This window comes from Cololabis saira, chromosome 7 (genome assembly GCF_033807715.1).
Source record: "Cololabis saira isolate AMF1-May2022 chromosome 7, fColSai1.1, whole genome shotgun sequence".
NCBI classification, from domain to species: Eukaryota; Metazoa; Chordata; class Actinopteri; order Beloniformes; family Belonidae; genus Cololabis; species Cololabis saira.
In genome coordinates this window covers 11,440,600-11,468,347 of record NC_084593.1, presented here as the reverse complement: position 1 = coordinate 11,468,347, position 27,748 = coordinate 11,440,600, and the positions used below count along the sequence as shown (strand labels likewise).

The following is a 27,748-nucleotide window of genomic DNA, read 5'->3' as shown; positions in this document are numbered from 1 at the left end:
TGTTTATCCAGCTTTACTTTCAGGGGATTCGCTTATAAATTTTCAACTTTAATGAATCAAAAATCCGACCCCAGCTTGTTCCCAGGCCGAGGAAAGATGGGAGCTTCTTCTGCAAAATTCAGGTGTATAAAATCAATCTTAAAAATGTTCAACTTTAATAAATTAAAAATCCTAAATGTTTTTGCCTGTAAGTTTTTCAAGTTATTGGGGTATTTTTGAGTGTCGTTTTTGTTTAATGGAATCCGAATCAACAGAACATGATTGTTGTACAGAGACAAGCAATTATGTTAGTAATTTAATTATTTTGTTGGGAAACAGATTTATTTTTAAAGCTGTCAATGCAGATTCTTTGAATATTAATCATTTTAGGATGCTTATTAAACCTCACTTTGTTTTGGAAGGTTATATGATATTTGGTTATAAGGTGGGAAAGGTTTATTGAAGTGGAAGGTTGGCATTTAACTTAAAAAGAAAAGAAAAACAAAATGAAAAGCTGAATTTGAGGTATAGTTTGTTTTTGGTTTTCTTATTATTACTTTTTAGGTTGTTAAGTTTACTGATATACTGTATGTTTTATGTTGTAATTATGTCTGATGTGTGTTTGTGTTCATTGTTTTGGTCAGTTTCAATGTTATTTAGCATGTTTAAGCATGTTGGTTTTTCGTTGTTTTGTTTTTGTTTTTAACTGTTTTGTTTATTGGTGCTTCATGTTATGTTGGTTTTTGTTAAAATAAAATAAATATAAAAGTTTCTCAAGTTATCAAAGTTAAAAATGCTGAGTTTTCACCTGGAAATATCGGAGATGGAAATATAACGTCACTTTTACGAATATCTTTATTCCTCCTTGTACAATGAAATGTCAAAGAAACAATCTTTTCATCCAAACCTCGCAGCTAAAACACCTTTAAAGGCAAATAAAACTGTGTTCTGCTCTACTATGTCATGGAATTTTAGTACTAGTGGAAAGGTGCCATAAGTGACCGCTTTCCCCGGCCTGGGAACAAGCTGGCCTAATTAAAAACAAACCAAAACAACGAGTCGTGAGAGTTCCGAGGGCCCGTGAAGGCGGCGCCGCGGAGCCCCGCCCCCTCGGCTGCGGCTGCAGCGCTGTTTTCTGCGTCTCTTTTCTCTCAGAGTTTGAAAGTTTCCTGCGGAGGGAGTCGAGCCGGAGACCGGAGTCAGAGCCACGGCGGAGCCGCATCAGGAGGAATGGGCTGCGGTCACAGCAAGGTGAGAGCCGCCGGGGCCGGAACGGCCCGGAACCTGCAGGTTTTTAACCAGCTTGAGTCGTTTTGGAGCCAAAAGGCAGAGAAGTTCCCCTGCGAGCAGGGCCGGTCCCACGCATTCTGCGGGGGGGGGGCCCTTTCATGAAGCTGCTGGTGACGGGGCTGAAAACCTTTAAAGTGATTCACAGTGACGCATTATCTGCTGCACTTTTAAAGAGAGTCTTTTAAGAGTTATGAGGCAAATGGACCTGCCAACAAAACCTTTCAAAGTTTTACCTTCTGTAAGCTCATAAATCTGTTTAAAGAAAAAAAAACTTTTATAAACTCCTAAATGTCTGAAAAATAATTTAAAAAAGTGTTTTCTAATAAGTTTTGACGTCATAAACGGGTGAAATTAAAGCAAAAATTGCAGAATTTCTGCTTTTTTACGCTCGTGTTTTTGCAGAAAACCATGAAAATGTGTTTCTAATATTTATTTACCCCCCCCCCCTATTTTTCTTTTTAGTTTTTTGTATTTTAGGTTTAACATTTTTTGTTTGACGTTTAAGTAGATTTTTACAAATATGAATTCCGAGATATTTAACACTTTTTCTTTAACTGGTATTTTATATATTAGTGTTTCATTTGTGTTGTAGAGACATAATATTTCACATTTTGTCAATTTAAGTTTTAACCCTGATGCAACAGAATAGGTGTTTATTATTGTCGGCGCTGTCTCTGTTTGTATATTTTCCAAAAAATAAGACGGTATCGTCGGCTAATTGAGTTATCCTGATCTTTTTTCTTTGCATCAGAAATCATTCAAAGAGTTTCTGATATTTAAACTCACAACAATTTAACAGATAAAACCAGAAATTCAGGCTTTACCCGACCCGGACCACATCTGGATCTACTGGACCCGGACAGGTGTTCTGGTCCAGATGTGGTGCTTCGTCGGGTCGTTCTAACGAGACCTGCTGGTTTTAGAAGATAGAAAAGCTTTGAACGGTTCTGGTCTGAAGATCGGACCTCGTAAAAGTTGGTAAAACGGACCGGGTCTGGTTCTGGCCGGGTCGGACTCTGATGCAGATCCATCTGGACCTCTGATCCTCTCACCGAGCTGATTAAACCCGGGGAACCAGGGTCGTCCCGATCAGGATTTTTTAGCTTCCGATCCGATCACTTGAGTTTGAGTATCTGCCGATCCCGATCTGATCACTTTTTTTGGCTCCCGATACATTTCCAATACTTTTTCCCGATCAGATACATTTTGGCAATGAATAAAAAAAAAAAAAGAGGACTAAAACTCAAATTATCCCAAGTTTCTTTTATTGTCGTATTGTGTTCATTATGTCTTCAGATAGATATACTAAGGTTTCTTTTTTCCAGACAAAACAAGTCCTGAATGCAGTTTGGAAGCAGTTTCTACTGGGCTTTAAAGGCAAATAAAACAGTTTTCTGCTCTAATTTATCATGGAATTTTAGTACTAGTGGAAAAAAGAAACCTTATTTATTCTTTTATTGTCCATTGGAGAACAACATGGACATTTATTTCAACAAAGCTTATCATCACTGGTGCCACAAAATGTAGAAACATGAAATTGTAAACTAAAACAAAAAGTGCAGAATGGTGCAATAACAAAAATAAATAATTTAACTACAAAAGAGGTAGTTGAATGACATCCAGTCAAACTCACACACACAAGAAAAATTAAAATACTTTTTGGCTTAACCTTAGTACAACATTCTGAATGGATGAAATGAAAAGCAGCAGCTTAAAGAACATGAACGGATAGAACATTTCACAATTCAAACATGTAAACCATGTTAGTTTCGCTTACTTCGGCCGGAAATGACGTTAAATGCAACGATATATAAAATGATTTCATATATATTAAAAACATTAATAACTAGGTATGTCCCGATACTGTTTTGGCCGATACCGATGTTTTGAAAATGCCGTGATTGATCAGGACAACCCTACTCAGAACCCCCCCAGAACTCAGGCTGCTGTATTTTCCGGGTCCCTCCAACAGAACCACAACAAAACTCACTGCATGTGATGCTTTTACTGATCAGTGAAATCACCAGCATTGATCGGGTCACGGGTCGGCGCTGATCGGGTCAGACCCGGCTGATTCCGATCACCAATAATCAGCAATAATCAGGTCTCCGGTCGTGAGGGACGAGCACAAACACAGAAACTCTAAAGAGTAAAGAGTCAGAGGGACGGCCTGACCTCTGGAGGGGGGGCTGATCGATGGGTATTGATCGACCCGTATTGATCGTTGGGGCTGCTGGGAGTTTCCACTGTTTTCCCCAGGATTGGACCAGACGGCTCCTGATTGGTCGGGGGGAGGGGTAGGTGTTGACCCGGGGTCCGAGCTGGAGACGTCTGAGACGGTTCCCGGCGGGGGAGGGGGGTGTTGCGTAACGCCAAAGCCGAGCTAATCTCTTGATTAGCCGAGAATAGCAACCGGCTCAACGCCTGAGCCGCCGCAGGAGGCCGGGGCCCGACCCGGGTGGATTTAATGGGTTTGCACCCGAGGCCGGATCTCTGAGGTCCTGACTCTGGAGTTCCACAAGGCTCCGTACCAGGACCTCGGCTCGTTTACCTCTACACGCCCCGCCCACTCCTCCCACTCGGACCTCTCGAGCCGGTTCTGCCAGCAGATGTTCTGGTCCGGCGAGCTGGTAGCGGTTTGTTTGACCATTGAACCGCATCACCTTCTACTCTGCCATCATCCAGTCTGTTCTCTGCACCTCCATCACTGTCTGGTTCAGATCGGCCACCAAACTAGACAGGCACAGACTGCAACGGACAATCAGGTCTGCAGAGAGGATAATTGGGACTAACCTCCCATCTATCCAGGACCTGTACCGGTCCAGGACCAGGAAACGGGCAGGTAGCATCTCTGCAGACCACTCAGTCACACCCAGGACACAGTTTGAAGTTTGAATTTATTCACAATACCATAATAATAGTTATAATAATACAATCGAATTAAGTGGGTAGAGTGAATGGGTCCCCCAAGGAAGCTAGGAAAGCTTATAGGTGGGGGCCCATAGTTCATATAAGGGTGGAGGTACAGTCAATGGTATAAGAAGTTACCATCCGTAAAGAGATGGTGATGGATAAATGCATACAAAGTACACAAAAAAAACACTTAACATACATACTTAACATTACATACACAAACAATCACACACATACATCCCAGCAGTCCACGAAGAAGCATTGTCTATTATATATAGGTTAGTAAAAGATTATTTAGATAGATAGAAGGCAAGACCTTGAGGCCTTCATCATCAATCCTATTCCAAATCTGCGGCCCCCTGCAAACTTGTCCAGGTCTGTTTGAACTCCTCCTCTCTGGACGGCGCTACAGAGCACTATGCCAAAACCTCCAGACACAAGGACAGTTTCTTCCCCCAAGCTGTTGCTCTGATGAACTCTCAAAATTAGAGAAACCAAGAGAAACCAATCACCCCGCAATAACAATAATAACAGTAATTATAATAACACTATCACATGCTGTAACAATGCACCTTCCAACAATAATCATGTCTGCCTCATTCTGCTGCACCTTTCACTTAAAAAAAAATTGTATACAGGACTGTCTCAGAAAATTAGAATATTGTGATAAAGTCCTTTTATTTTCTGTAATGCAAAAATGTCATACATTCTGGATTCATTAAAAATCAACTGAAATATTGCAAGCCTTTTATTATTTTAATATTGCTGATCATGGCTTACAGCTTAAGAAAACTCAAATATCATATCTCAAAAAATTAGAATATTCTGGGAATCTTAATCTTAAACTGTAAGCCATAATCAGCAATATTAAAATAATAAGACTTGCAATATTTCAGTTGATTTGTAATTAATCCAGAATGTATGACATTTGTTTTTTTAATGGCATTACAGAAAATAAAGAACTTTATCACAATATTCTAATTTTCTGAGACAGTCCTGTATGTTATTTTACTTAGAGCCGTCATTACCACGTCTACCTCATACTGCTGCACCTATCAGTTTTTTAATTGTATATATGTTAATAAGTGCAGCCTTTGTTTATTTACTGTTTGCTATTTTTAAATCTGGGTACAGTGAGCGAAATAACCAGAGTCAAATTCCTTGTCGGACAATGTTCAAACTTGGCCAATAAAGCTGATTGTGATTCTGATCAGTGCTGGTTGAAAACAGGAACTGAGGAAACAGGAACCAGATAGAGTTACATCAAACAGTGGAGGAGTAACCCGTCCAGAACCGCTCAAAGAACACTTTAGGGTCTGGTTCTGTTGCTTTAAGCTCCACCGGTTCATCGGGTCGGCGTCCTGAGCCCCCCCCTACCTGAAACCCCCCCCATCATGTGACGGAGGAGCTCGGCTGATTCACAAGTCCGTCATGTGACTGACTTTAATTAGGTGCATGTTGCACATCTGCAGGCCAGAGAGGGGTTTGTTTGTTCCTGGAGCTGTGATGCATCACGGGACCTGAGCAGCTGCACCTCCCGACCTCCCGTAACCCCGGAGGTCGCTAGTTCACGGCCCGTCTGCACAGCAACGCCGATTAGTCTCCATGTCCGCTGCAACTCTACGTCCAGGGTCTGATTTTGGTCTGACGGTTCGATTCCTCCCACACAGAGTGAAGGATTCTGGGTATTGGGATTTAAAAAGAACGGAATCACGTCTCCGGGGTTTGAGACTGTTTTATTATTACGTTTGAAGTGACTAGCAGCTCAGATGCTCAGGTTTCACCTGGAAAACAGTAGGGCTGCAACAACGAATTGATAAAATCGATAAAAATCGATTATTAAAAGCGTTGGCAACGAATTCCATTATCGATTCGTTGTGTCGCGCGATTATTACGTCACTCACTAAGTCGCGGAGCTGAAGTTGAGTTGAGCACGGAGCGGAAGTAGAGGAGCTTGTGCTTTGCAGCTCAAAGCAGGTATTTCGCCCGGACTACATTTAATGCGGCACAGCACGCTGACGCCGCGCACGTAAAGGAAGAAGAAAGAGGGCGCGGATTTGTTTGGTTTTAGTAACATGCCGTGCTCAGGCAGTCTGCAATGGCCCAGATGGGAGACACATGTAGCTCAGTGCTTAACTTTTATTTTTAATCCACGCTATATTCTTCTGGTCCGTTCTCCTATATGTTCCCCCTCTAACCCGGTACATACATAGGTTCCTCTAAACATCTGTTCCTGCTACAGTTTTAACTAAAAGAAAATGTGCTCCAATACAGCAGGTCTCATCATTTTATTTTGAACACTACCAAAACTCTAACTTAAAACTTAACTAGAACTTAAAATTTGCTTGACACAAATGACAGTTCAATTGAAACACGTGGGAAAAACACCTAACGTTTTAAGTGATGTGTGTTATCAGGTGTAATGGCATTTTTAGATTAGAAATAAGAAAACTTCTTGGTAAGATCCTTAGTTTTTTGAGTGAAGGCAGTGAGAGAACAAATTGTAATGTTCAAACAAATCCTGTTTCTGATTTGTATTTTTCTTTATTTTTTATAATTTATTTATTGTTCTGACAGCTCAGGTCCCTTTTAAACAGAGTATACCTCTTTTGTGCACTTTATTTTTATATATTTGGCAGATGTAAAGCATACATGTGGGGACTGCAGATGCAAATTAGCTTAAAGCTATAATCTGGTACAGTGCATCAGATGGCAACATTTATGTTTTAACTGTACACTGTCCCTTTTTAAATAAAAATTAATTCATGATGATGTTTTCTGTGTTAGTCCATTTAGTTTTTTTTTTTAATCAATACTTTCAAAGCTCAGGGATGTTCAAGGAGCAACCTGTTTGAACTTTCTGAAGATTATCTGCACTGTGAATTTGCACTGTCAGTTCTGTTTTCGATTAAATGGTTGGAATTTAATGCTTTTTTTTATCCGATTCATTAAAAAAATAATCGACAGATAAATCGATTATTAAAATAATCGTTAGTTGCAGTCCTAGAAAACAGTTGGTTGCTTCATGGTGTTCCACAGGGTTCTGCACCGGGACCACTTGTGCTTCTTTAGATGCTACGACGGCTGTTGTTACGCAGACGATGCTCAGCTCTACACCCGGGAGGCGAAGCTTAAAACATACCAGTTTTCTCCCTTTTCTGCTTGGAAAACAACAAATATCCGCTTGAACCGTGTTTGTTTTAATAACTTCCCATCGGATCGGGACCCGGGCCGCTGCTCGTAAACTCTGCCAGAGGAAAACAAGATGCCATGCAGACGTGGTCTCGGCCGCCTCTAATGAGCTTCTGTTAAATGTTTAACAGAACTGAAGTCTGCTCGTAACTCTTCAAAGGAACCGTCCCAGCGAGCAGCTTTGAACCGGTTCTGCTCGTCTTGTCTTTTAGCGGTTAATTACGCCGCTGTGGAGCGTCTCCGGGTCTGCAGCGGGACCAGAGTCTTTGTGTCGGTGGTGGTTTGTGGCGAGTTAATCCATCGGTTCTCAACGGATCCTTCAGTCTTGACGTTTCGACTAAAATGTCAGAAACAGATTTCAGAGACTGTAAAAAAAGAACTGGACAAGCTGGGAACCTTTGAGGCTCTGGACGGCGCCATGTTGCCCGGACCTGACTCCGCCCAACCCTGGTTGATCAGAGTAAATGGGCGGAACGAGCAGGTCTGGAACCCAGCTACTGCAAACTGGCTTATTTAGCTTGGGTTAGCTTATTCTAGCCTAAGATGCTAACTAGCATCAATTTCCATTCATCCGGATCGATCAGTTTCAGATGTTGTTACTAAAAATACAATCCAACACTGTGTTGCTGGATCACACAGTGATGTCAGAGCTTAAAGTATCGGGGGCCCGCCAGGACCAGGCTTGGTTACCCAAAAGCCACCAGGGGCCTGTTGGTCGTCTATTCTGGTGGGTCGAGGACATCAAGTCTAGAAACGGTCCAAGGACTCGAGGGACCCCCCAGTCTGTCCCCCCTATAAATAAGATCAGTATTCCATAAATCTGGTCAAAATGCACTTATTTTAAGTTAAATATCTTGCCAATGGGTTAGAAATTGATTGCTGATTGCTAATTGCCCCCCCCCCCCCATGCATCCATAGACCTGGACACATTTGTTGGTGTCTTTGCATCAAAGGGAGAAAAATCCACAATGGTCACTAAAATAACTGGAAACAGACAAAAGTAGTAATAATTTTCTGGTTTAATGTAAACGGAGTTGTTTACGCTAATGTTAGCGAAATTGACAAAGAATTTAATTTTCAAAACTTTAGGATGTTTTCCTTTTTATCGTTTTCTCGTGACTAATTTAACATTTGACTCAGTACTGCCCCCAAACCCCCACGACTTCTGCTGGTATTACTTTGTTTAGTCCGTATTCGTTAGCAGCTTAGCAATTTAACCAGCGGAGGAAATCGACGGAACACGCGCTTTCATGTCTTCAGACGTCGAGCATCAAAGATTCGTGTTGTCGTGCTTCAGGATTTAAATCGTACACCTTTAGCTTAATTTATAAAGGTTTTCTTTTTCAGAGAAGTGGCCTAGCTGAAAAAGTTATACTCTACAAAGTAAAAGCAGTCAGGAACCCTGTGGAACTCCTGCTAGCAAAGAGCTGTTTCCAGAGTCGAAGGAAAAATATCAGTTTTTAAAGTTTAATCGCTCGCAAAGAAGCTTCAAAACAAAACAACTTGAACTTATTTTCTGCTTGTTTGTTGGTTTTAATGTTAGCGTTCATGTATCATCCTTTTTGAGATTATCGTCGAGTAAAAGCTATAAAAGTCTTGAGAAGACAGATGCATCCTGGGAGAAGCGAGTGAGGGCGAGTCGCTGGAATTCCTCCTCAGATGTGACTGAAATCACACATTAAACCTTCATGATTAGATGCGAGTGACTTTCATAAAGTTGGGTTTGATGTGGCCCCGCCCCCGGAGGTTTGAACGGGCCAATGAGGCGGAGGAGAGCTCTGAGGCGAGCTGGTCGGTGGTGGAGCCGCTGCTCTGATTTATGGGCTGTAAAAAGCAGAGCAGAGTGTTTACACGGCGTGGGCGGGGGGGGGTCTGGGTGCGATTGTTTGGCCTCACGGCGCCTCAGCGGTGACATGTTTGGATCTGGAGCTGCTGGTGTTGGAGGTCTGGGTGGAACCCGGACCTTATCAGGACGGTTCCACGCGGTGGAGCGGGTCGGCGCTCCGCATCGCCTCGCACCGCCGCTCCTCGGTCAGGGGACCGCGAGAGATCCTACGATGTACCAGGAGGTGACGACAACCAGAACCAGCCGTGACGGAGGTGAAGCCGACCTCAAGTCAACAAGACCAGGTCTGAAAGAGGAGGATCGGCCTCACGGAGTCGAGGAGGGTCCAGGAGGGTCCAAGAGGGTTTATGAGCAGGGGTGCACACAAGCCGGGACTCCAGGGCTAGTCTACTGCATGTTTTAGATGTTTCCCTGTCTTCAACACACCTGATTCTAATCACTGGTCGTCATCAGCATGTCATCAAGGTTTACACAACTCTGTTGTGACACATTCTTGTCTATCAGGGTTGTGTTGAGGCAGGGAAACATCTAAAACGTGCAGTAGACTATCCCTGGAGTCCCGGCTTGTGTGCACCCCTGTTTATGAGGGTCCAGGAGGGTTTATGAGGGTCCAAGAGGGTCCAAGTTGGTCCAAGATGGTCCAAGAGGGTTTATGAGGGTTTATGAAGGTCCGAGAGGGTCGGTGGACCATCAGGGGGCAGGACCCGTCCACAGGTTGCTGGTCTGGACCCAGACGGCCCTCAGAAACACTGTATGTCTGTTGCTGGATCGCAGGTCAGATCCATTCATTCGAGACCCAGCTGGACTCGGGTCCAGGACCAGGACCAAGACCAAGACCAGGACCAGGACCTGGACCAGGTCCAGGACCAGGACCAGGCCCTGGACCAGGTCTTCCCCCTGCAGATCTGGTTTCTGAGCGGCAGCAGCAGCGAGGGTTTGTGTCCCTCGGCTGCAGCTGTTGCATAACGCTGGAAGAAAAGAGGGAAAGTTGCAGCGACTAATGAGACGGTTTATTAACGAGCTGGACCAGGACCAGAACCTGCTCCAGTTAACCAGCATGACCTGGATCAGGACCAGGACCTGGACCAGGACCTGGACCTGCTCCAGTCAACGAGCATGACCTGGACCCGGATCAGGACCAGGACCAGGACCAGGACCAGGACCTGGACGCTCCTCGTTTGGTTCATAACAGAAATCTAAGCTATGACGTCATCAGTTTTACGTGTTGGCCATGGTTACCGTGGTTACCAGTCTGAGCCGGGAACCTGCAGGACCAACCGATCCGGGGTGGACTTCCAGGCTGAAGGACCTGCAGGTCTGGATCTGGACCCTAGGGGCCAGTAGAGGACCTGCAGTTCCCTAAACGGCCCCTGGGAGTCCCACAAGGCTCTGTATGAGGACCTCTCTAGTTTTTCCACTGCAGTTTTTCCAGCTTGGTGGGGCATTTTCACGTTGTTGTGATGCTTTAAAGTGAAGAACTTTAAATTCCTGCTCGACTGAAATGTCTTCTTTTGTCGTCAACAGAGGAAAAGTAAAGGAAAGAAGGGCGAGAAAACTCAGAACGGCGGCAGCCGCAGAGATGGAGGTGAGCTGTTTATGTCTGATTGTAGCCACACCCCCTGGGGTTTCCTCTAGTGATGCCCCGATTGTTCGGTAACCAAAATTGTTTGGCCGAAAATGGCAAAAAAACACTTTCGGTGTTCGGTGGAATAAGTGGGGGAAAAAACGAACAATTAATAACAGCGTTGTAATATAAGGAAATAGACTGGCCGCTCCCGTAACAGTTGCGCACTACAAACATAAATCACAAACAAGAATTTTACCTAACATTCACCAGGAGGTGGAACCAAAACAACATAATGCTGGGAAATTAAAAAAATTTCAGTTTTTTATGTTCAATAAATATTTTCTACCTTGTAATTTTGTAAAAGATTTTTTTCTTTGAAAAGCATGCCTAAATCAAATTTATTTGATTTATGCAATGGTGAAAAAATTGGCAACATAAATGAAAAACTGCGAAGAACCATGTTCGGTATTCGGCCAAGTGTTTATTATTATTTTTGGTTTCGGTTTCGGCCACAAATTTTCATTTCGGTGCATCACTAGTTTCCTCTGATGTTTCTCAGCGCTTCTCACTTCCTGTTTCCTGCTCTGATGTTTCTCACTTCCTGTTTCCTCCCTTTCTCTCCGTTGTGACCCTTTTCTGCGGGTTTGTGTCTCCCGGGTGACCCGGTCCGTGTTGGGGGGGGCTGGTGTGTGTGTGTGTGTGTGTGTGTGTGTGTGTGTGTGTGTGTGTGTGTGTGTGTGTGTGTGTGTGTGTGTGTGTGTGTGTGTGTGTGTGTGTGTGTGTGTGTGTGTGTGTGTGTGTGTGTGTGTGTGTGTGTGTGTGTTAGGGCTGGGTATCGATTCAAATGTCAAGAATCATTCCGATTCTTAATATTCAGAATCGATTATCACGATTTGATTCGATCCAATTCGATATTGATTTGGCTTAGTGTTATTTAAAATGTTTTTTGAGCTGTTGCCTGAATTATATGACTGTAAAATAATAATTTCACTATAATTATTGTGAAATAACTAAGAAATAAATAACTCAAACAGGCCTTTCAATATCCATTTAAAGTGCAAAAAAAAGAAAGAAATTGCAACAGTTCATGCAGTAAAGAAATAATTTTAGCTTATCTAATTTATTCTGTCACCACGCACCCATATTGCCATGAAGCACCTGGCATTTTTCAGAAGTGTCATGAAAAACTGTGTGTCCGACTACTGGGATTAAAGTTCACTGGGTGAAAATGATGATATAAAAAAAAAGAACTTTAAGACATAAGAATCGATTTTTAGGAATTAATATGAGAATCGATTTAGAATCGGAAAATTGATTTTTTCAACACAGACCCAGTGTGTGTGTGGGGGACTGGTATCACCTGGACTCACCTGTGGGGGGACTGGTATCACCTGGACTCACCTGTAGGGGGGCTGGTATCACCTGTGGGGGGACTGGTATCACCTGGACTCACCTGTGGGGGGACTGGTATCACCTGGACTCACCTGTAGGGGGGCTGGTATCACCTGTGGGGGGACTGGTATCACCTGGACTCACCTGTGGGGGGACTGGTATCACCTGGACTCACCTGTGGGGGGGCTGGTATCACCTGTGGGGAGCTGGTATCACCTGGTATCACCTGTGGGCGTCTGGATGATGTTTTCCGTCCCTGATGTTGGTTCCCGGCACCTGTCCAGGTGAGCGCCGCCCCTCCCCCGATGACAGCTGGAATCTGCTGCAGTTCCCCGCCGACGCCGAGCAGGAACCAGGTACAGAACCTCGTAGGGGGAACTGTTGACCCAGGAGGTGAAACTAATCACACGTAACCGTCAGTCCGCCTTAATGGAACGCCGTTCCAGCAGCGAGAACCGGACCGGCTGCTAACGGCGGAACACGACTCCAACCTGTGAGCTAGTGACCCGGCTGCTGCCGACCTTCAAGTGCTCGAGGTCCAGGAACTACAACCAGGAACCGTAATCTGGGACCATAACCTGGGACCATAACCAGGAACTACAACCAGGAACCGTAACCAGGAACTACAACCAGGAACTACAACCAGTAACCATAATCAGGAAGTACAACTGGGGACCATAATCGGGAACTATAACCAGGAACTATAATCGGGGACCGTAATCAGGAGTAGGGCTGGGCGATATATCGAGATTTTAATATATATCGATATATTTTCAAACGCGATATGGTACGAGACAATATCGTTTATATCAATTATTTTATTTATTTATTTATTTTTTATGATTTTGATATAGCTTATTTGAAATTTGCACAAATCTTTTGTTATTTGCACAACTGTCAACCTCAGTGGAAAAGTCTGCCTGTTACTGTCTACATTGTATTAATTGCACAGTGTATTTTAATTTAATTGTTATGCAGGAAAGGGATATTTGTTTTATTTTATTCAAGAAGCATTTTTATTCTATATATGCAGGCAGTTTATTTTATTTCATTTGTTTTATACATTTTGATATTGTGCAGACCTCTGTTAATAAATGTACCTGTGTGACATTTGGCACGAGGCTTTGTATTAAAACTGACTGTTTTTTTAAGGGTTTGCCTCAGAAAAAATGAAGCTAACAGAGATGCTATGCTATAATGCTTTGGGGGAAACCCCAATTATGGCACAGAAAAAATATCGATATATATCGAGTATCGCCATTTAGCTAAAAAAATATCGAGATATGACTTTTGGTCCATATCACCCAGCCCTAATCAGGAGCTACAACCAGTAACCAAAATCAGGAAGTACAACTGGGGACCATAACCAGGAACTATAATCAGGAGCTACAACCAGTAACTAAAAAGTTTGACTGGATGCAGACGTGGTTACCGTGGAGATTCGCCGCACCGGGAACATCCTGTGCGGCGAATCTCGCCAGGTCCTGAGTGAGGACTTTTCCGGGAGACCTGAACCATCTGCTGACGAGTCTGACTGGGAACTGGTTTCCTGAGTTCCTGCTGCTTTACGAGCAGTTAAACGGCGGCGGGGGGGGGGACTGCCGGTCCAGACAGTGGGGGGGGGGTACCGGGTCATCGCTTCAACCCCGATCCTGGACCTCCGCGCCCCCTTAAATCCCATAAATCGGTATGCTGCCCCCCCCCCGGACTGGGTTAGACAGAAACGCTTCAGCGGTTTGGAGGTGAGAACAACTGGTGTTTGAAGAACCTGGTTCCTCGGAGCCGAAGACGTCACTGGAAATGAATGTGAGTGTGTGTGAGTGTGTGTGTGAGTGTGTGTGTGTGTGAGTGTGTGTGTGTGTGTGTGTGTGTGTGTGTGTCTCTGTGTGTGTGTGTCTCTGTGTGTGTGTGTCTCTGTGTGTGTGTGTGTGTCTCTGTGTGTGTGTGTGTGTGTGTGTGTGTGTGTGTGTGTGTCTCTGTGTGTGTGTGTGTGTGTGTGTGTGTGTGTGTGTCTCTGTGTGTGTGTGTGTGTGTGTGTGTGTGTGTGTGTGTGTCTCTGTGTGTGTGTGTGTGTGTGTCTCTGTGTGTGTGAGTGTGTGTGAGTGTGTGTGTGAGTGTGTGTGTGTGAGATCATGTGCTCACATGTCGATGATGTCATTGACTCGCTGAGATAAAATAACACATGACGGTTCCCGGGTCTCGGGCCTCAGATTCTGGTTCTGTGGTCTCGGGTTCCCCAGGTCCGTACCGGGGCCCCCCCAGAACCCCAGAACCCCAGAACCCCAGGCCCCCCGTGTTCATGGACTGGTTTAAAGTGTCTAACGGGGGCCGGTGAGTTCAGGCGTCGTCGTAACTTTGGGCGTTGACGTGTTTCCCTCCAGGAACCAGCTGGAGTTCTGGAACCCGTTTCCTCTGATGTTCTCATGAAGATTAGAGACGCGTGATATCGGGAAAACATGTGATGTCATGGTTGGAGGTTGCCACGGCGATGTGACTCGTGAAAACAAACACTCTGGTACTTGAAGGCGGCGTCCTCGTCCTCCATCACGCCCGTCCTGCCCCCCCCCACCCTTTGGTCCGTAGTTCCCGGCCCTGCCGGTGGTAGAGCTGCAACTAACGACTGTTTTCATAGTCGACTAGTCACAGACTAATCGGATAATTAGTAATTTTTTTTAAATGTAGTATGAAAATTATGTGGCAAATGATAATAAACACAAGAAAGATGGCAGTAGAGCCCTGCTATAGAGGGACTGTTTTTTTTTTTTTTTTTTCTTAATATATCTTTTTATTGGTATTTTTGGGCAATAACAAAATGGTAAAAAACACAGATATCAAAACCAACCCTATCAAGTATGCCATTTTTTACCCACCCACAATTGCATGGCTGTACAAAATAATACATAGATGTGCAGAGAGGAAAAAGAAAGAAGAAGAAAAAAAAAAAACCAGTACAATAATACAAAAAAAAAAAAATTATTTGGTAGTAATAGATAAATAATAAAGTAGCGGGACTGTTTTCTTCATCCTCCCCACTCTGGCCCTCGGCAGGAGGGTCCCCCCTTATGAGCCTGGTCCTGCTCAAGGTTTCTTCCTCCTAAAGGGGAGTTTTCCTTGTCACTGTTTGGCTTAAGGTTTTTCTCCCACTATGGGAGTTTTTACCTGCCATTGTTTATGTAATAATTGCTCGGGGGTCATGTTCTGGGTCTCTGGAAAGCGCCTACAGACAACTTTTGTTGTATTAGACGCTATACAAATAAAATTGAATTGAATCCTGCTCCCGCCTGCATCCGTAAAACTCTGGGAATTCATGCCCGCACGGCGCACAATAATAGAGATGTATTGATCTAGTGTCTTCTCCCGTCCCGCAAGAGAAATGTCCAGACAAATCGGATTTAATGTTAACATGATCATTGTGGAGTTTGATGGATAATTGACAGTTCACAATTGACAGGCACCTGACTGAAAGTTAGATGCAAATCCATCATTGTCATCATCACACAAGCTTTTTCGCTTTTCGCGCTGCATCAATTATGATTGAGCAATGAGAGTAGCTGGGAGTGGCTCGAATAATTCTAATAAATAACATGAAATAAACAAAGTTAACAAATGAAAATAGGCTTAATATCTTAACAAGGCGAGTCCGTTTCGTTCAACACTCCAACGTGCTCCCGTGAAAAGTCGGCTTTGCAAACCTTGCAAGTCATCTTTTTATTCACCGTATCGAGGCTAAAATGCTCCCAAACTTTGGAAGTTTTATTACCCGCAGCTGCTGAGACGCTATCGTGCATGCGCGACTCTTGGCAGAGATTGTATTGAAGTGAGACGTCTCACTCCGTTGGAAAAACACGTCTGGCGACAATTGTCGACAATGGAATTTATTGTCGACAATTTTGATTATCGTTTTTTGTCGACAACGTCGATGAACCATTGCAGTCCTAGCCGGTGGAGGATGCCGCTGTAGTTCCCGGCTCTAGTTCCCGCCCTGTTGATGCTGGTGTTTGGTTCCCGCAGGAACCCGGAGAGACATCTGCCTGGAGAAGCAGCTGGAGCGTTTTGAGTGGCAGCTGCAGATTCTGAAGCAGGTGCTGTCGGCCAATGGGAGCGCGGCGAGGGCGGAGCTTCTGAAGCAGCACACGGAGGAGGAAGTGTGTGTCCTGGTGCTGAGCATCCTGGACAAGGTGGGAACCAGGAACTCCTCCTCTTTCTCCTCTTTCTTCTCTTCTTTCTCATTGTTTCTTCTCCTCTTTCTCCTTTTCTTCTCTTCTTTCTCCTCTCCTCTCCTTATACTTGTTCTCCTCCTTTCTTCTACTCCTTTTTTCACCTCTTTATCCTCATTTCTTATCCTTTCTCCTTTTTCCTCTGTTCTTTCTTATCCTTTCTCCTCCCTCTTCTCTTTCTTTTCATTCTTCTCCTTTCTCCTTTTCTTCTCTTCTTTCTCCTCCTTTCTTCTTATAGTTTCTTCTACTTCTCCTTTTTCTTTTTTTCTCCCCTTTCTCCTCCTTCTCTTTCTCCTTTTTCTTCTCCTCTTCTTTCTCCTCCTTTCTTCTTATTCCTCCTTCTCTTCTTTCTCCTCCCCGTACTTCTACTCCTTTCTTCTCTTTTCTCCTCCTTTCTTCTTCTACTCTTTCTCCTCCTTTCTTCTAGTCTTTTTTCACCTTTTTCCCCATTTCTTCTCCTCTTTCTCCCTTTTCCTCTCCTTTCTTCTCCTCCCCTTTTTCCTCCTCTTTCTCTTCTTCTCCTCTTTTTTTTATTTTTTAACCTTGTCTGCACACACATTAATGATTGATACCATGCAGGTAAAAACCAAAGGCATATATATGTGCATTATTGCTATATTTAATATATATACATTTATACGCCTACATACGCATACACATACATACATAAATATATACATACAAACCCAGTGATTTTTTTTTTCTTTTTTTTTCTCTTCTTCTCCTCCTCTGATCCGTCTCCTCTCTGTTCCAGGTGAGGACGGAGACGACGGCGGATCTGAACGTCCGACATGAGCAGAAGAGCAAAGCTGCGGGGGAGGAACACGAGCGGCTCGTCGGAGGTTCAGGAGCTTCCTCTGCTTCTAACTTCAGAACTTTTTAATTCATTCATTTATTCAGTCTCTTCTTGCCCTTTTTCCTGCAGATGTGCGTCGGAAATACGAGCGGGAGAAACTCCAGCTGACGGAAACGTTTCAGGCGACTCAAGGTGTCCTGCAGGTAAAGCAGGGGGCGGGGCCACGGCTCTGGGGGGGACTCCTTCAGCCCCTCAAGTGGTTCTGCAGGTCCCATCTCAGCGGATGGATGGATGATGGATGGATGGATGATTGATGGATGATATGGATGGATGGATGGATGATTGATGGATGATATGGATGGATGATGGATGGATGGATGATTGATGGATGATATGGATGGATGATGGATGGATGGATGATGGATGGATGGATGGATGATTGATGGATGATGATGGATGGATGGATGATGATGGATGGATTGATGTATGGATGAAATGGGTGGATGCTTCCCGTGTTTCCCTGAGGAACAGTGTCTCCACCTCTCATGTCTCCAGAGGAGGGCGGATGTTCTGGCTGCGGAGCTGCAGGTTTACAACGAGCTGAAGAGACGAGTCCAAGAATCCACGTTCAAGAGAGACCTGCAGAGGAACGTGCAGGTAGGGGGTCCGGCCCCGGGGGGGGGGGGGGGGGCCGTACTGGTACCGGTACCGGTCCTGATCCATGCTCTGTCCAGGAACACGGCAGCCCAGGTGCATTCTGGGAGTCGGAGCAGGAGTCGCTGCTGTTCGTCATCGAAATGAAGACTGAGCGCGTGCAGGAGCAGAGCAGGAAGCTGCAGCAGATGGACCAGCTGGTAGGCATGACGACGCTCCGGTTCTGGTTCCTAGGGTTCAGAGCGCGGGAGTTCCCCCCGTAGAATAATCCTGGTTCCCCCCCCAGTAAAGGTTCCCCCGTAGAATAATCCTGGTTCCCCCCCCAGTAAAGGTTCCCCCGTAGAATAATCCTGGTTCCCCCCCCAGTAAAGGTTCCCCCCGTAGAATAATCCTGGTTCCCCCCCCAGTAAAGGTTCCCACGTAGAATCAAGTTAACTTTATTAATACCCAGAGGCGTCAAGTAACGAAGTACAAATACTTCGTGACCTTACTTAAGTAGAAATTTTGGTTATCTATACTTCCCTGGAGTAGTTATTTTTCAGATGACTTTTTACTTTTAATCCTTACATTTTCACGCAATTATCTATACTTTTTACTCCTTACTTTTTAAAAACAGCCTCGTTACTCTATTTCATTTTGGCCTTTAAAAAAAACTATCCAGTTAAATTGCTCCATCCGGATAGAGTGAATTTGGTTGTGGTTGTTTCAGATGTTCTTGTCCAGTTTTGTTTTTACATCCGTTCCCTCAGATTCCTGCAACTAAACTTGGATGTACATTCCAATAAAGGTTAGGATAAATGATAACATGCCTCTGAAGTTTGACTTTTTGCACCATTACAATACTTATAGGCAACTAGTCATCATATCTCCTGCTCTCTGAAACACATGTTAATGCTCAATAGTACACATATATGGTTCTTTAATATATTTGCATTATACTAATATACATTCATTTTCAATGGCTTTTGTCCTTAATGGCTTTTTTCCCCCTTACATTACTTTTACTTTTATACTTTAAGTAGTTTTGAAACCAGTACTTTTATACTTTTACTTGAGTAAAAAACTTGAGTTGATACTTCAACTTCTACAGGAGTATTTTTAAACTCTAGTATCTATACTTCTACCTGAGTAATGAATGTGAATACTTTTGACACCTCTGTTAATACCCGTAGGTAGATTTGTTTTGCAGTAAAAGGCATTTCACACACAATCTCTACTGTCATTAATTTGACACAGGACAAAAACAGTAAAAACAATGAACAGGTTTGCAACAGCACAAGACAGGCATGGCAGGTAATCACAATGCTCACTGACAGGATAAAAGTAGATGTTGCCCACAAGGCAAAGAACAATGAATGAACAAAAAAGTAAAAACCAAGGTCAGGGTTTCTAATAAATAGAAATAAATAAGTTAAAAGCAGGATAGACCTCAGTAATAAATAGAAATAGTTAGGATTTGTTTAAAAGAGAGACAGCAGCAGGGACAGAGCTGTTCCTGTAGCGTGTGGTTCTAGTTCTGGGGACTTTAAACCTGCGTCCTGATGTCAGTAGCTGGAACTCACTTGGCAAGGGATGGGAGGAATCATTGGAATGGAGCTGGAGCTGCAACTGTTTAGCGTCCAGCGACTCCAGGCCCAGCTGTGTTTCCCCAATCAGCCGACCTAACCATTTAATAATTTGGTTGAGTGAGCTCCTTTCCTTTATGGGCAGGTTTCCGAACCATGATGCAAGGGGAAAAAGCTAAAACAGATTCAATAAAAGCATTGTAAAAAAGTGTCATCATGGTCCTATCTATGTGGAAACGGGACAACTTCCTCAGACAGAACAGCCGCTGGTGTCCCTTCCTGCTCACAGCTTTGCAGTTTTCTTTACATTTTAAGGTAGCGTCAATGATTGTCCCCAGATATTTATATAATTGTACCTGTTCAATGACTTGTCCCTTAATCTTAACTGGTTCAGGTGTTTTGGCATTCTTCCTGAAATCAATTGCCATGTCTTTGGTTTTTATCAGGTTGAGCTGTAAGTGTGAGTCTTCACACCTTAAGTTCATAATTTTTGGCACTAGAAAAACAAATAATCAAATAACAATTAATTATATTAATTATTAGTGGTATGGAAATAGAAAGAGTATATGAAAATAAGTTCCTGGGGGTAATAATTGATGATAAACTTAGCTGGAAATCACATATAGTGTAAAATCAAAAATGTCTAAAACCCTAGCAATATTAAATAAAACAAATGATTTTTTTCTGTCAAAGAGCACAGTTTTTAATGTATAACTCACTCATAGTTCCATACATGACTTATTGTGTGGAGGTTTGGGGTAACACCTATAAAACAAATACAAACCCTATTTTCCCGTTACAGAAAAGAGCGTTAAGGATAATTAACAGATCTGACTATTATAAACCAACAAATAATCTCTTTATTAAATATAATACTTTAAAATTCCATGATATAGCAGAGCAGAAAACTGTTTTAATTGCCTTTTAAAGCCCAGCAGAAACTGCTTCCAAACTGCATTCAGGATTTGTTCCAAATAAAAGAAACCCGTTATGATCTGAGTGGGAAACTCATGTTTGAGATGACGACAGTAAGAACCAATATTAAAAAGAGATGTACATCAATTAAGGCTAGAGAAATTTGGAATAGTTGTGACAACGACCTAAAAATGTGTAGTTCTATCTTCAAGTTTAAGGAAATGTTTAAAGAAAATACTGTAAATAAATATAAAACACTATGAATATAGAGTATACTATCGGGAACATTCTAGAATGTGAAACGTCAATTTTGTGTTTTGTCTTACTTATTTTTGTCTTTTTTATGTATTGTTTGTTTCAACGGAGTAATGCTGATGTCTCATATTTAAGCTGATCATAAGAAAAAAAGGGTATAAGCTACGGCTTCAGCCTACACCTTTTCAGCAAAGGAAATGTTTTTTTTATTACCTTTTCATCTTGTTTTGTAAAAAGTGTGTACAAGCCGAAATAAAGATTTATAACTAACTATAACCACTTGACGAAGTTTTCAACCACAGGGCGGTGGCCACTTTCATTTCCCTGCAGCAGTCTAACAATAACAGAGTCATCTGCGTACCTATGAATATCTCCTGGTTCCCCCCAGTAATGATTCCCCGTAAACATCTGCTCAGCAACAGTTCCTGCCCTGGTTGACTTTGGTTCCTGGTTCTCAGGTGGAGAAGAATCTTTCTCTGGAGGACCAGATCGTCCACGTCCTGCAGCAGAACGAGGACCTGACGGTCCGGATGGACAACTGCCAGACGCTCGTTCAGTACGTCTCCGTCCTCTTCCTCTTCCTCCGTCCTCTTCCTCCATCTTCCTCCTCCACCCTCTTCCTCCACCCTCTTCCTCTGTCCTCTTCCTCCACCATCTATCTCCAACTTCTTCCTCCGTCCTCTTCCTCTTCCTCCCCCTCTTCTTCAATTCAATTTTATTTATATAGTGTCTAATACAACAGATGTTGTCTCTAGACGCTTTCCAGAGATCCAGAACATGAACATGAACATAAACATAAACATAAACCCCCGAGCAATTATTACATAAACACTGGCAGGTAAAAACTCCCATAGTGGGAGAAAAACCTTAAGCCAAACAGTGGCAAGAAAAACTCCCCTGTAGGAGGGAAGAAACCTTGAGCAGGACCAGGCTCATAAGGGGGGACCCTCCTGCCGAAGGCCAGACTGGGGGAGTCAGGGACGTCAGCAGCACAGCAGGCAGGTGGAAGCAGCAGCGGGATGACCAGAGGTGGTGGGGGAGGGGCGTCAGCAGCACACAGCAGGCAGGTGGAAGCAGCAACGGGATGACCAGAGAGGGGAGGGGGGGGGGCTCAGGTCAGAACGCAGCTCCCGAGGCTCCGGCCTGCAAACATGCACAAAAGAGAAAAAAGGGGGGCCAGCACAAGAAACTACAGGAACGATGGACAAAAACGATAGCTATGAGATATTTATAATAAATAAAAATGGAAATGGAGAAGAGAGGAAGGGAAGGGAAAAGGAGAGGAGAAGAAGGGTGAGAGGCACCGCCCAGCGGATCATGTCGGTGCCCCCCTGCAGCATAAGCCTATAGCAGCATATCTACCACGAAGCTATATTTGAGACTAACTATTATAGTCTTGTTCTATAGCTGCAACTATGACTACTGACTCTAACACACTAGAGTTTACACTACCTAGAGATTTACCAACACCAGCTAGAGGTTTACTAAACACTAACTATAGGCTTTACTAAACAGAAATGTTTTAAGTTTAGTTTTAAAGGTGGAGGTGGTGTCAGCCTTCTTAACCCAGATTGGAAGTTGGTTCCATAGTAATGGTGCCTGATAGCAGAACGCCCGCCCTCCAAATCTACATTTAGATACTCTAGAAACTACGAGTAAACCTGCACCCTGGGAGCGGAGAGCTCTGCCAGGAACATAAGGCACTATCAGGTCTTGTAAATACTGCGGAGCTAAGCCGTTTTGGGCTTTATACGCAAGTAATAACATTTTTAATTGGATTCTGAATTTTACGGGTAGCCAATGGAGCGACGCTAACACTGGAGAGACGTGGTCTCTCCTGCTGATTCCTGTCAGCACTCGGGCTGCTGCATTCTGGATCAGCTTGAGCCTATTCAGTAGATCCAGAATGCAGCACCATCCTCCACCATCTATCTCCACCCTCTTCCTCCTCCTCTTCCTCCGTCCTCTTCCTCCACCATCACATGTGTTGGTTGATCTGCTGGGAACTTTTATTAAAGAGAGAAGGGATCTGAACCAGGGATGGATGGATGGTGTTGGTTCTGGGTCGGGGGGGTTCTGGTTCTGGTTCTGACGGGTCTCTCTGGTTCCAGGCAGCTGTCCCGGGAGCAGCAGGACCTGAAGGCGGCGCTGGACCGGCAGGTGGTCCTGAACCAGAACCTGTCCCAGGAGAAGGAGCAGCTGATGTTCAAGCTGCGGCACCGGGACTCGTGTCCCAGCATGCACCTGCCCGCCAGGATGCAGGAGATCGCGCCCAGATGACCCCGACCGCCCCGGTCCCGGAGCCGGACCCGGAACCTCCTGGTCCGGGTCTCTGCCGGGCCCGGGAGCCCCGCGGCGCCGTGACGGTTCCCGTGTTTGTGGAACCGAGGAAATGGACGTTTTTGATTTTTAATGGATGCCTTGGTTGTGGGCGTGGCCACGCCTCCGGGGGCGGGGCCTCCAGCCGGGACCACGAGCCTTAACCGCGTCCTGGTCTGGACCGACCCGGAGGTTCTGGACGTCTGGGCGTCTTCCCGCGGTGCCTTGAGGTCAGAATCATGACCCCCACGGCACTGCCAAGGCTCCTCCCCCTCACTCCCTGTGGGCGGGGCCTCCACAAGTCCTGTAACCATAGCAACTGTAAAGAGCACCAGCAGTGTTAGTGTTTGACCCGTCGGTGTTAGCGAGCGTCTGACCAGCCGTTAGTGTCCTGTTCTCGGCCTTGTTATGGGCTTTTTTTTTTGGTTAAAGTTTGCCGTCGCGGTTCGATCAGGGTCAGAACCACAATCACGTAACGTGCCGCGTTGAGCCTGTTTTGATTTTTATGTGGAGTTTTGTTGCCAAAAACCAGAAATGTCGGCGCTCTGTCGTTATGCACCAGCACTTTGGGCCGCGGCTAACGTTTTGGCTTTATTGAATAAAAAAAATGTAAAACAAGTTTGTTTTGTGGTTATTTTATATTCAGTTCAGCATTTTTATCCCCTGAAATGTGAAATCTGAGAGCAGATTTAGACCAGTGATGGACTCCAGCCCACTGAAACCGACCAATCAGAGACCAGGGGGGCTCTTTGGGGGCGGGACTGAGACCGCCCTCTTCCATTTCTACCAGAGACGATGTCCAGCTGTTGGGGATCACTGTGGAAGGTGAACAATTAAAGAGGTCCTAACACGGAACCTTGTGGTACTCCAGAGCAGCAAGACTGACGGTGCGTCCGAAATGCCATACTAAAAAGTATATACTAAAAAGTATACTTAAGTTCGGCACACTTTTGAGTAAATATCAGTAGTGTGCATTAATTCGGACGTACTATTAAGAGCGCACACGTCACTTCCTGCCGTTGGGAGGAAGTGACGTGCCACAGCAGCAGTAGCAGAAAATTATATTCTCATAATATTAGGACTTTATTCTCGTAATATTAGGACTTTATTCTCGTAATATTAGGACTTTATTCTCGTAATTTTACAACTTTATTCTCATTATGTTATGACTTTATTCTCGTTTCCTTTTTTTTTTGTCTTAGTTTGGCCCTAATACTCCGTCGTAGGATAGCGCATACTATTGAATACGTTCTAATGTTTCGGACGCACTAAAAAATCTCGCATATTCATTTTGCATACTCATTAGGGTGGAAGAATGCGATTTCAGACGCAGCCTGAGATTATTATTATAGTTGAGAAAGAGTTAGTTCCTCTACTGACCACCAGGGTCCAGATGTTTGGGGGGTCATAATATTTGGAGGTCCAGATGCTCGTTGGAAAGATGACGACCTGCTCTTGAAATATGATCTGTGTCATAATTTGGATCAGAGCAGCTTAAAGATGTTTCCTGACCTCAGAAACTCCAGATGTGCAGCTGCTCCTCCGGGACGACCAGGACCAGGACCTGGACCTGGACCAGGACTACAGGTGCGTCCACCGTTTCTACCTGACAACTATCTTCCTGTGACGAGCAGAGGTGTCAAAAGTAACAAAAGTAACAAAGTACAAATACTTCGTTACCTTACTTAAGTAGAAATTTTGGTTATCTATACTTCACTGGAGTAATTATTTTTCAGACGACTTTTTACTTTTACTCCTTACATTTTCACGCAATTATCTGTACTTTTTACTCCTTAAAAACAGCCTCGTTACTCTATTTCATTTTGGCCCTTTTAAAAAAAAAACTATCCAGTTAAATTGCTCCATCCGGATAGAGTGAATGTGGTTGTGGTTGTTTCAGATGTTCTTGTCCAGTTTTGTTCTTACATCCGTTCCCTCAGATTCCTGCAACTAAACTTGGATGTACATTCCAATAAAGGTTAGGATAAATGATAACATGCCTCATCATATCTCCTGCTCTCTGAAACACATGTTAATGCTCAATAGTACACATTTATGGTTCTTTAATATATTTGCATTATACTAAGATGCATTCATTTTCAATGGCTTTTGTCCTTAATGGCTTTTTTCCCCCTTACATTACTTTTACTTTTATACTTTAAGTAGTTTTGAAACCAGTACTTTTATACTTTTACTTGAGTAAAAAACTTGAGTTGATATTTCAACTTTACAGTATATCGTGTGTATATATATATATATATATATATATATATATATATATATATATATGTGTGTGTGTGTGTGTGTGTGTGTGTATATATATATATAGTCTATAGTATCTATACTTCTACCTGAGTAATGAATGTGAATACTTTTGACACCTCTGGTGACGAGGGGCTGAAACGCTGGTGTAGATACCTGACATGAACTGTAAGGAAGTTGAGGGTGAGGAAGCGTTTCTGGGGACGGAAGTGCAGGTTTAGGTGCGCTGCTGTCGCCCCCTGGTGGCGAACAGAGAGAACTGTTCATTTGTAAACGGTTTGTAATGATAAGTTAAAGATGTGAGTTAACGGTTTGGAAATCCCATGAATGACTTTTTTTTTTTTTTTACTGTTTTCATATCTATGTCGTTATAATCCATCGATGTCTTGTTTTTGCAGATGTTTGCAATGTCTATTTCTTTTTCTACGACAGGTTTGAGAAAAATTGAGTTTGAGTTTCTATATCTATTAAGTTATCATTATGTATTCCTGGTTCTTGAACCCACCTGAGCAAGGGGGGGTGCCTGAAAGCACCTGAATGCACCACGATGGGGGCGCCTGAACGCAGTGCAGGTTTAGGTTTGCTGCTGTCGCCCCCTGGTGGCGAACAGAGAGAACTGCGTTTTTTTATTTAATTTTTTTAATATATTATTGAAATATACAAAACAGGTATACAGTAACAAACAGCACATTGTTGACAGTACATAACAGTATATCAATTAAATCGGGGGTAGTTATATATATTAAATAAAAGTAAGTCATTACAAGAGATGGTTTAATAAAAAATAAAAAACTAAATAATACATAAATCGAAAGTACGAAAAAAATAAAAAATAAATCAAACCCGGGTTTCAGGAAAAAAACTTTTCATAATGGCTAAATAAGGTATTACTTTTTTTGTTATTTAACAAAATCAGAGATTTAAGCAAAGAGTTAAGTTCCAGGAAAAAAGGAGGAATCTTAGGTAGTGATTTTGTGAATTTTTGTTTGTGAATAAAAAAATTTGCATATAGGATAAAGTTTATCAGTTATTCAAGAGCATAATCTTCTGAGTTAACATAATGGCAAATAACTAAAGGTTATTTATTTTGGACATTTACAGTAGAGTGGATGCACCGTTCCTGGAGATACTGCAATACCAGGCCGATGCGTGGAGTGGAGCAAGCCCCTGTTATATCTCCCTGGTCCAAAAATAGATTTAATATATGGTATGGGACGTATCAGATATTAAACTGATAAGAAGAGATACTACACTTGATCTTAACCAAAAGGCCGAGAAGCGATGCAGAGGAGAGAGAGAGGTGGAGGAGTTGGTTGGAGAATTAAAAAACAAACAAAAAAATAAAGGTTCACTAGTTCCTTTTGCAATTATCAACAATGTACAGTTGTGAATATTCCAACAATTTAATTTTTAAGTGTTTCCTAAAACGGGCAAATGATTTAAACGAAACTCTACAAATGAGCCTTCACTTTTCCAACTGTTGCAAGTATATCTCAGGCTTAAAGCCTGGGATATACTTGCTATTGCTGCTTGCGTTTGCGTCCGTTCGCGTTCACCACCAACCGCAACGTCGCTCCTGTAGTACGCGAGGAGAGAGCGTCATACCGGTTGTAACCGATTGGGGGCAGTAAGCAGAGCAAGAGTTGGAAAAGTGATTAAATATTTAGTAGCAGCGTTAGTAGCAGTAGCGGATTAGAACAACGAACACGTTAACATGACAACATTGGATGATGTAGGAGATTATAACATTACTTTGGTTGCGATCTTGGCAAAGGAAACGGCGCCAGCGACCTCAGACCGGGACCAGCTGGTATCAGACTGGGACCAGCTGGTATCAGACCGGGACCAGCTGGTATCTGACCGGGAACAGCTGGTACCAGACCGGGACCAGCTGGTATCAGACCGAGAACTGCAGGTCGCTAAGCACTCAGTGTCTTTTTGAGAACGTGCACGTCGACGCTTCAAATGAACGCAGGATACGCGTGGCGGCCATGATGCGTACGCGTTCTGAACTGCAAGTATATCCCAGGCTTTAGTGGGTTTGTCCTCAAAGTTCTGAAAACACGCCACATGTCCAGTCCCCCTCTGTGTCCCATCATTCATTCATACATACATACATACATACATACATACATACATACATACATACATACATACATACATACATACATACATAGCTGCCAATTTCTATACATAAATATAAACAAATCTACCCATTCAGCCAATAGTGTTATATTCAGGCCCCTAAAAGCCGCTAAACCCCTTCTTCTTTGTACCTTGTGAAAATCATGTTTTTATATTTGTTTTTAAACTGGTTAATGTTTGGACATTGTTTTAATTCTGAATCCATTCTGTCCCATAGTTTAACTCCACTGACTGATATAGAAAATCTTTTCATTGTTGTTCGTGTTGTGCGAGTCCTAAAATTTAGAGTACCCCTTAAATTATACCTCCCCTCTCTGTAATAAAACATTTCCTGTAAGTGAGATGATAATAAGTTGTTCCTAGCTTTATACATGAATTGTGCTGTTTGGAATTCCACTATGTCAAAAAATGTGATTGTTTTAGAATCGAAGAATAATGAAT

The 27,748-nt window shown here is 43.4% G+C and overlaps 1 protein-coding gene and 1 pseudogene across 2 annotated transcripts; one reads left to right on the top strand and one right to left on the bottom strand.

Annotated features, from left to right (window-relative positions):
• Window positions 1-1,086: 1,086 nt before the first annotated feature.
• On the top strand, window positions 1,087-23,518 carry ccdc69 (coiled-coil domain containing 69). 2 transcript variants are annotated; one of them, XM_061726153.1, is made up of 9 exons: window positions 1,087-1,230; window positions 10,745-10,805; window positions 16,191-16,357; window positions 17,151-17,238; window positions 17,322-17,395; window positions 17,748-17,849; window positions 17,927-18,046; window positions 21,040-21,137; window positions 22,693-23,518. In XM_061726153.1, exons 1-9 carry the CDS (start codon window positions 1,210-1,212, stop codon window positions 22,859-22,861), a joined length of 900 nt encoding a protein of 299 aa, XP_061582137.1. In that variant the 5' UTR covers window positions 1,087-1,209; the 3' UTR covers window positions 22,862-23,518. The 2 variants fall into 2 exon arrangements, with proteins under 2 accessions (XP_061582137.1, XP_061582136.1); XM_061726152.1 differs by lacking the exons at window positions 1,087-1,230; window positions 10,745-10,805 and adding an exon at window positions 12,413-12,535.
• Window positions 23,519-26,266: 2,748 nt separating this feature from the next.
• On the bottom strand, window positions 26,267-26,445 carry LOC133447776 (U2 spliceosomal RNA; annotated as a pseudogene).
• Window positions 26,446-27,748: the final 1,303 nt, after the last annotated feature.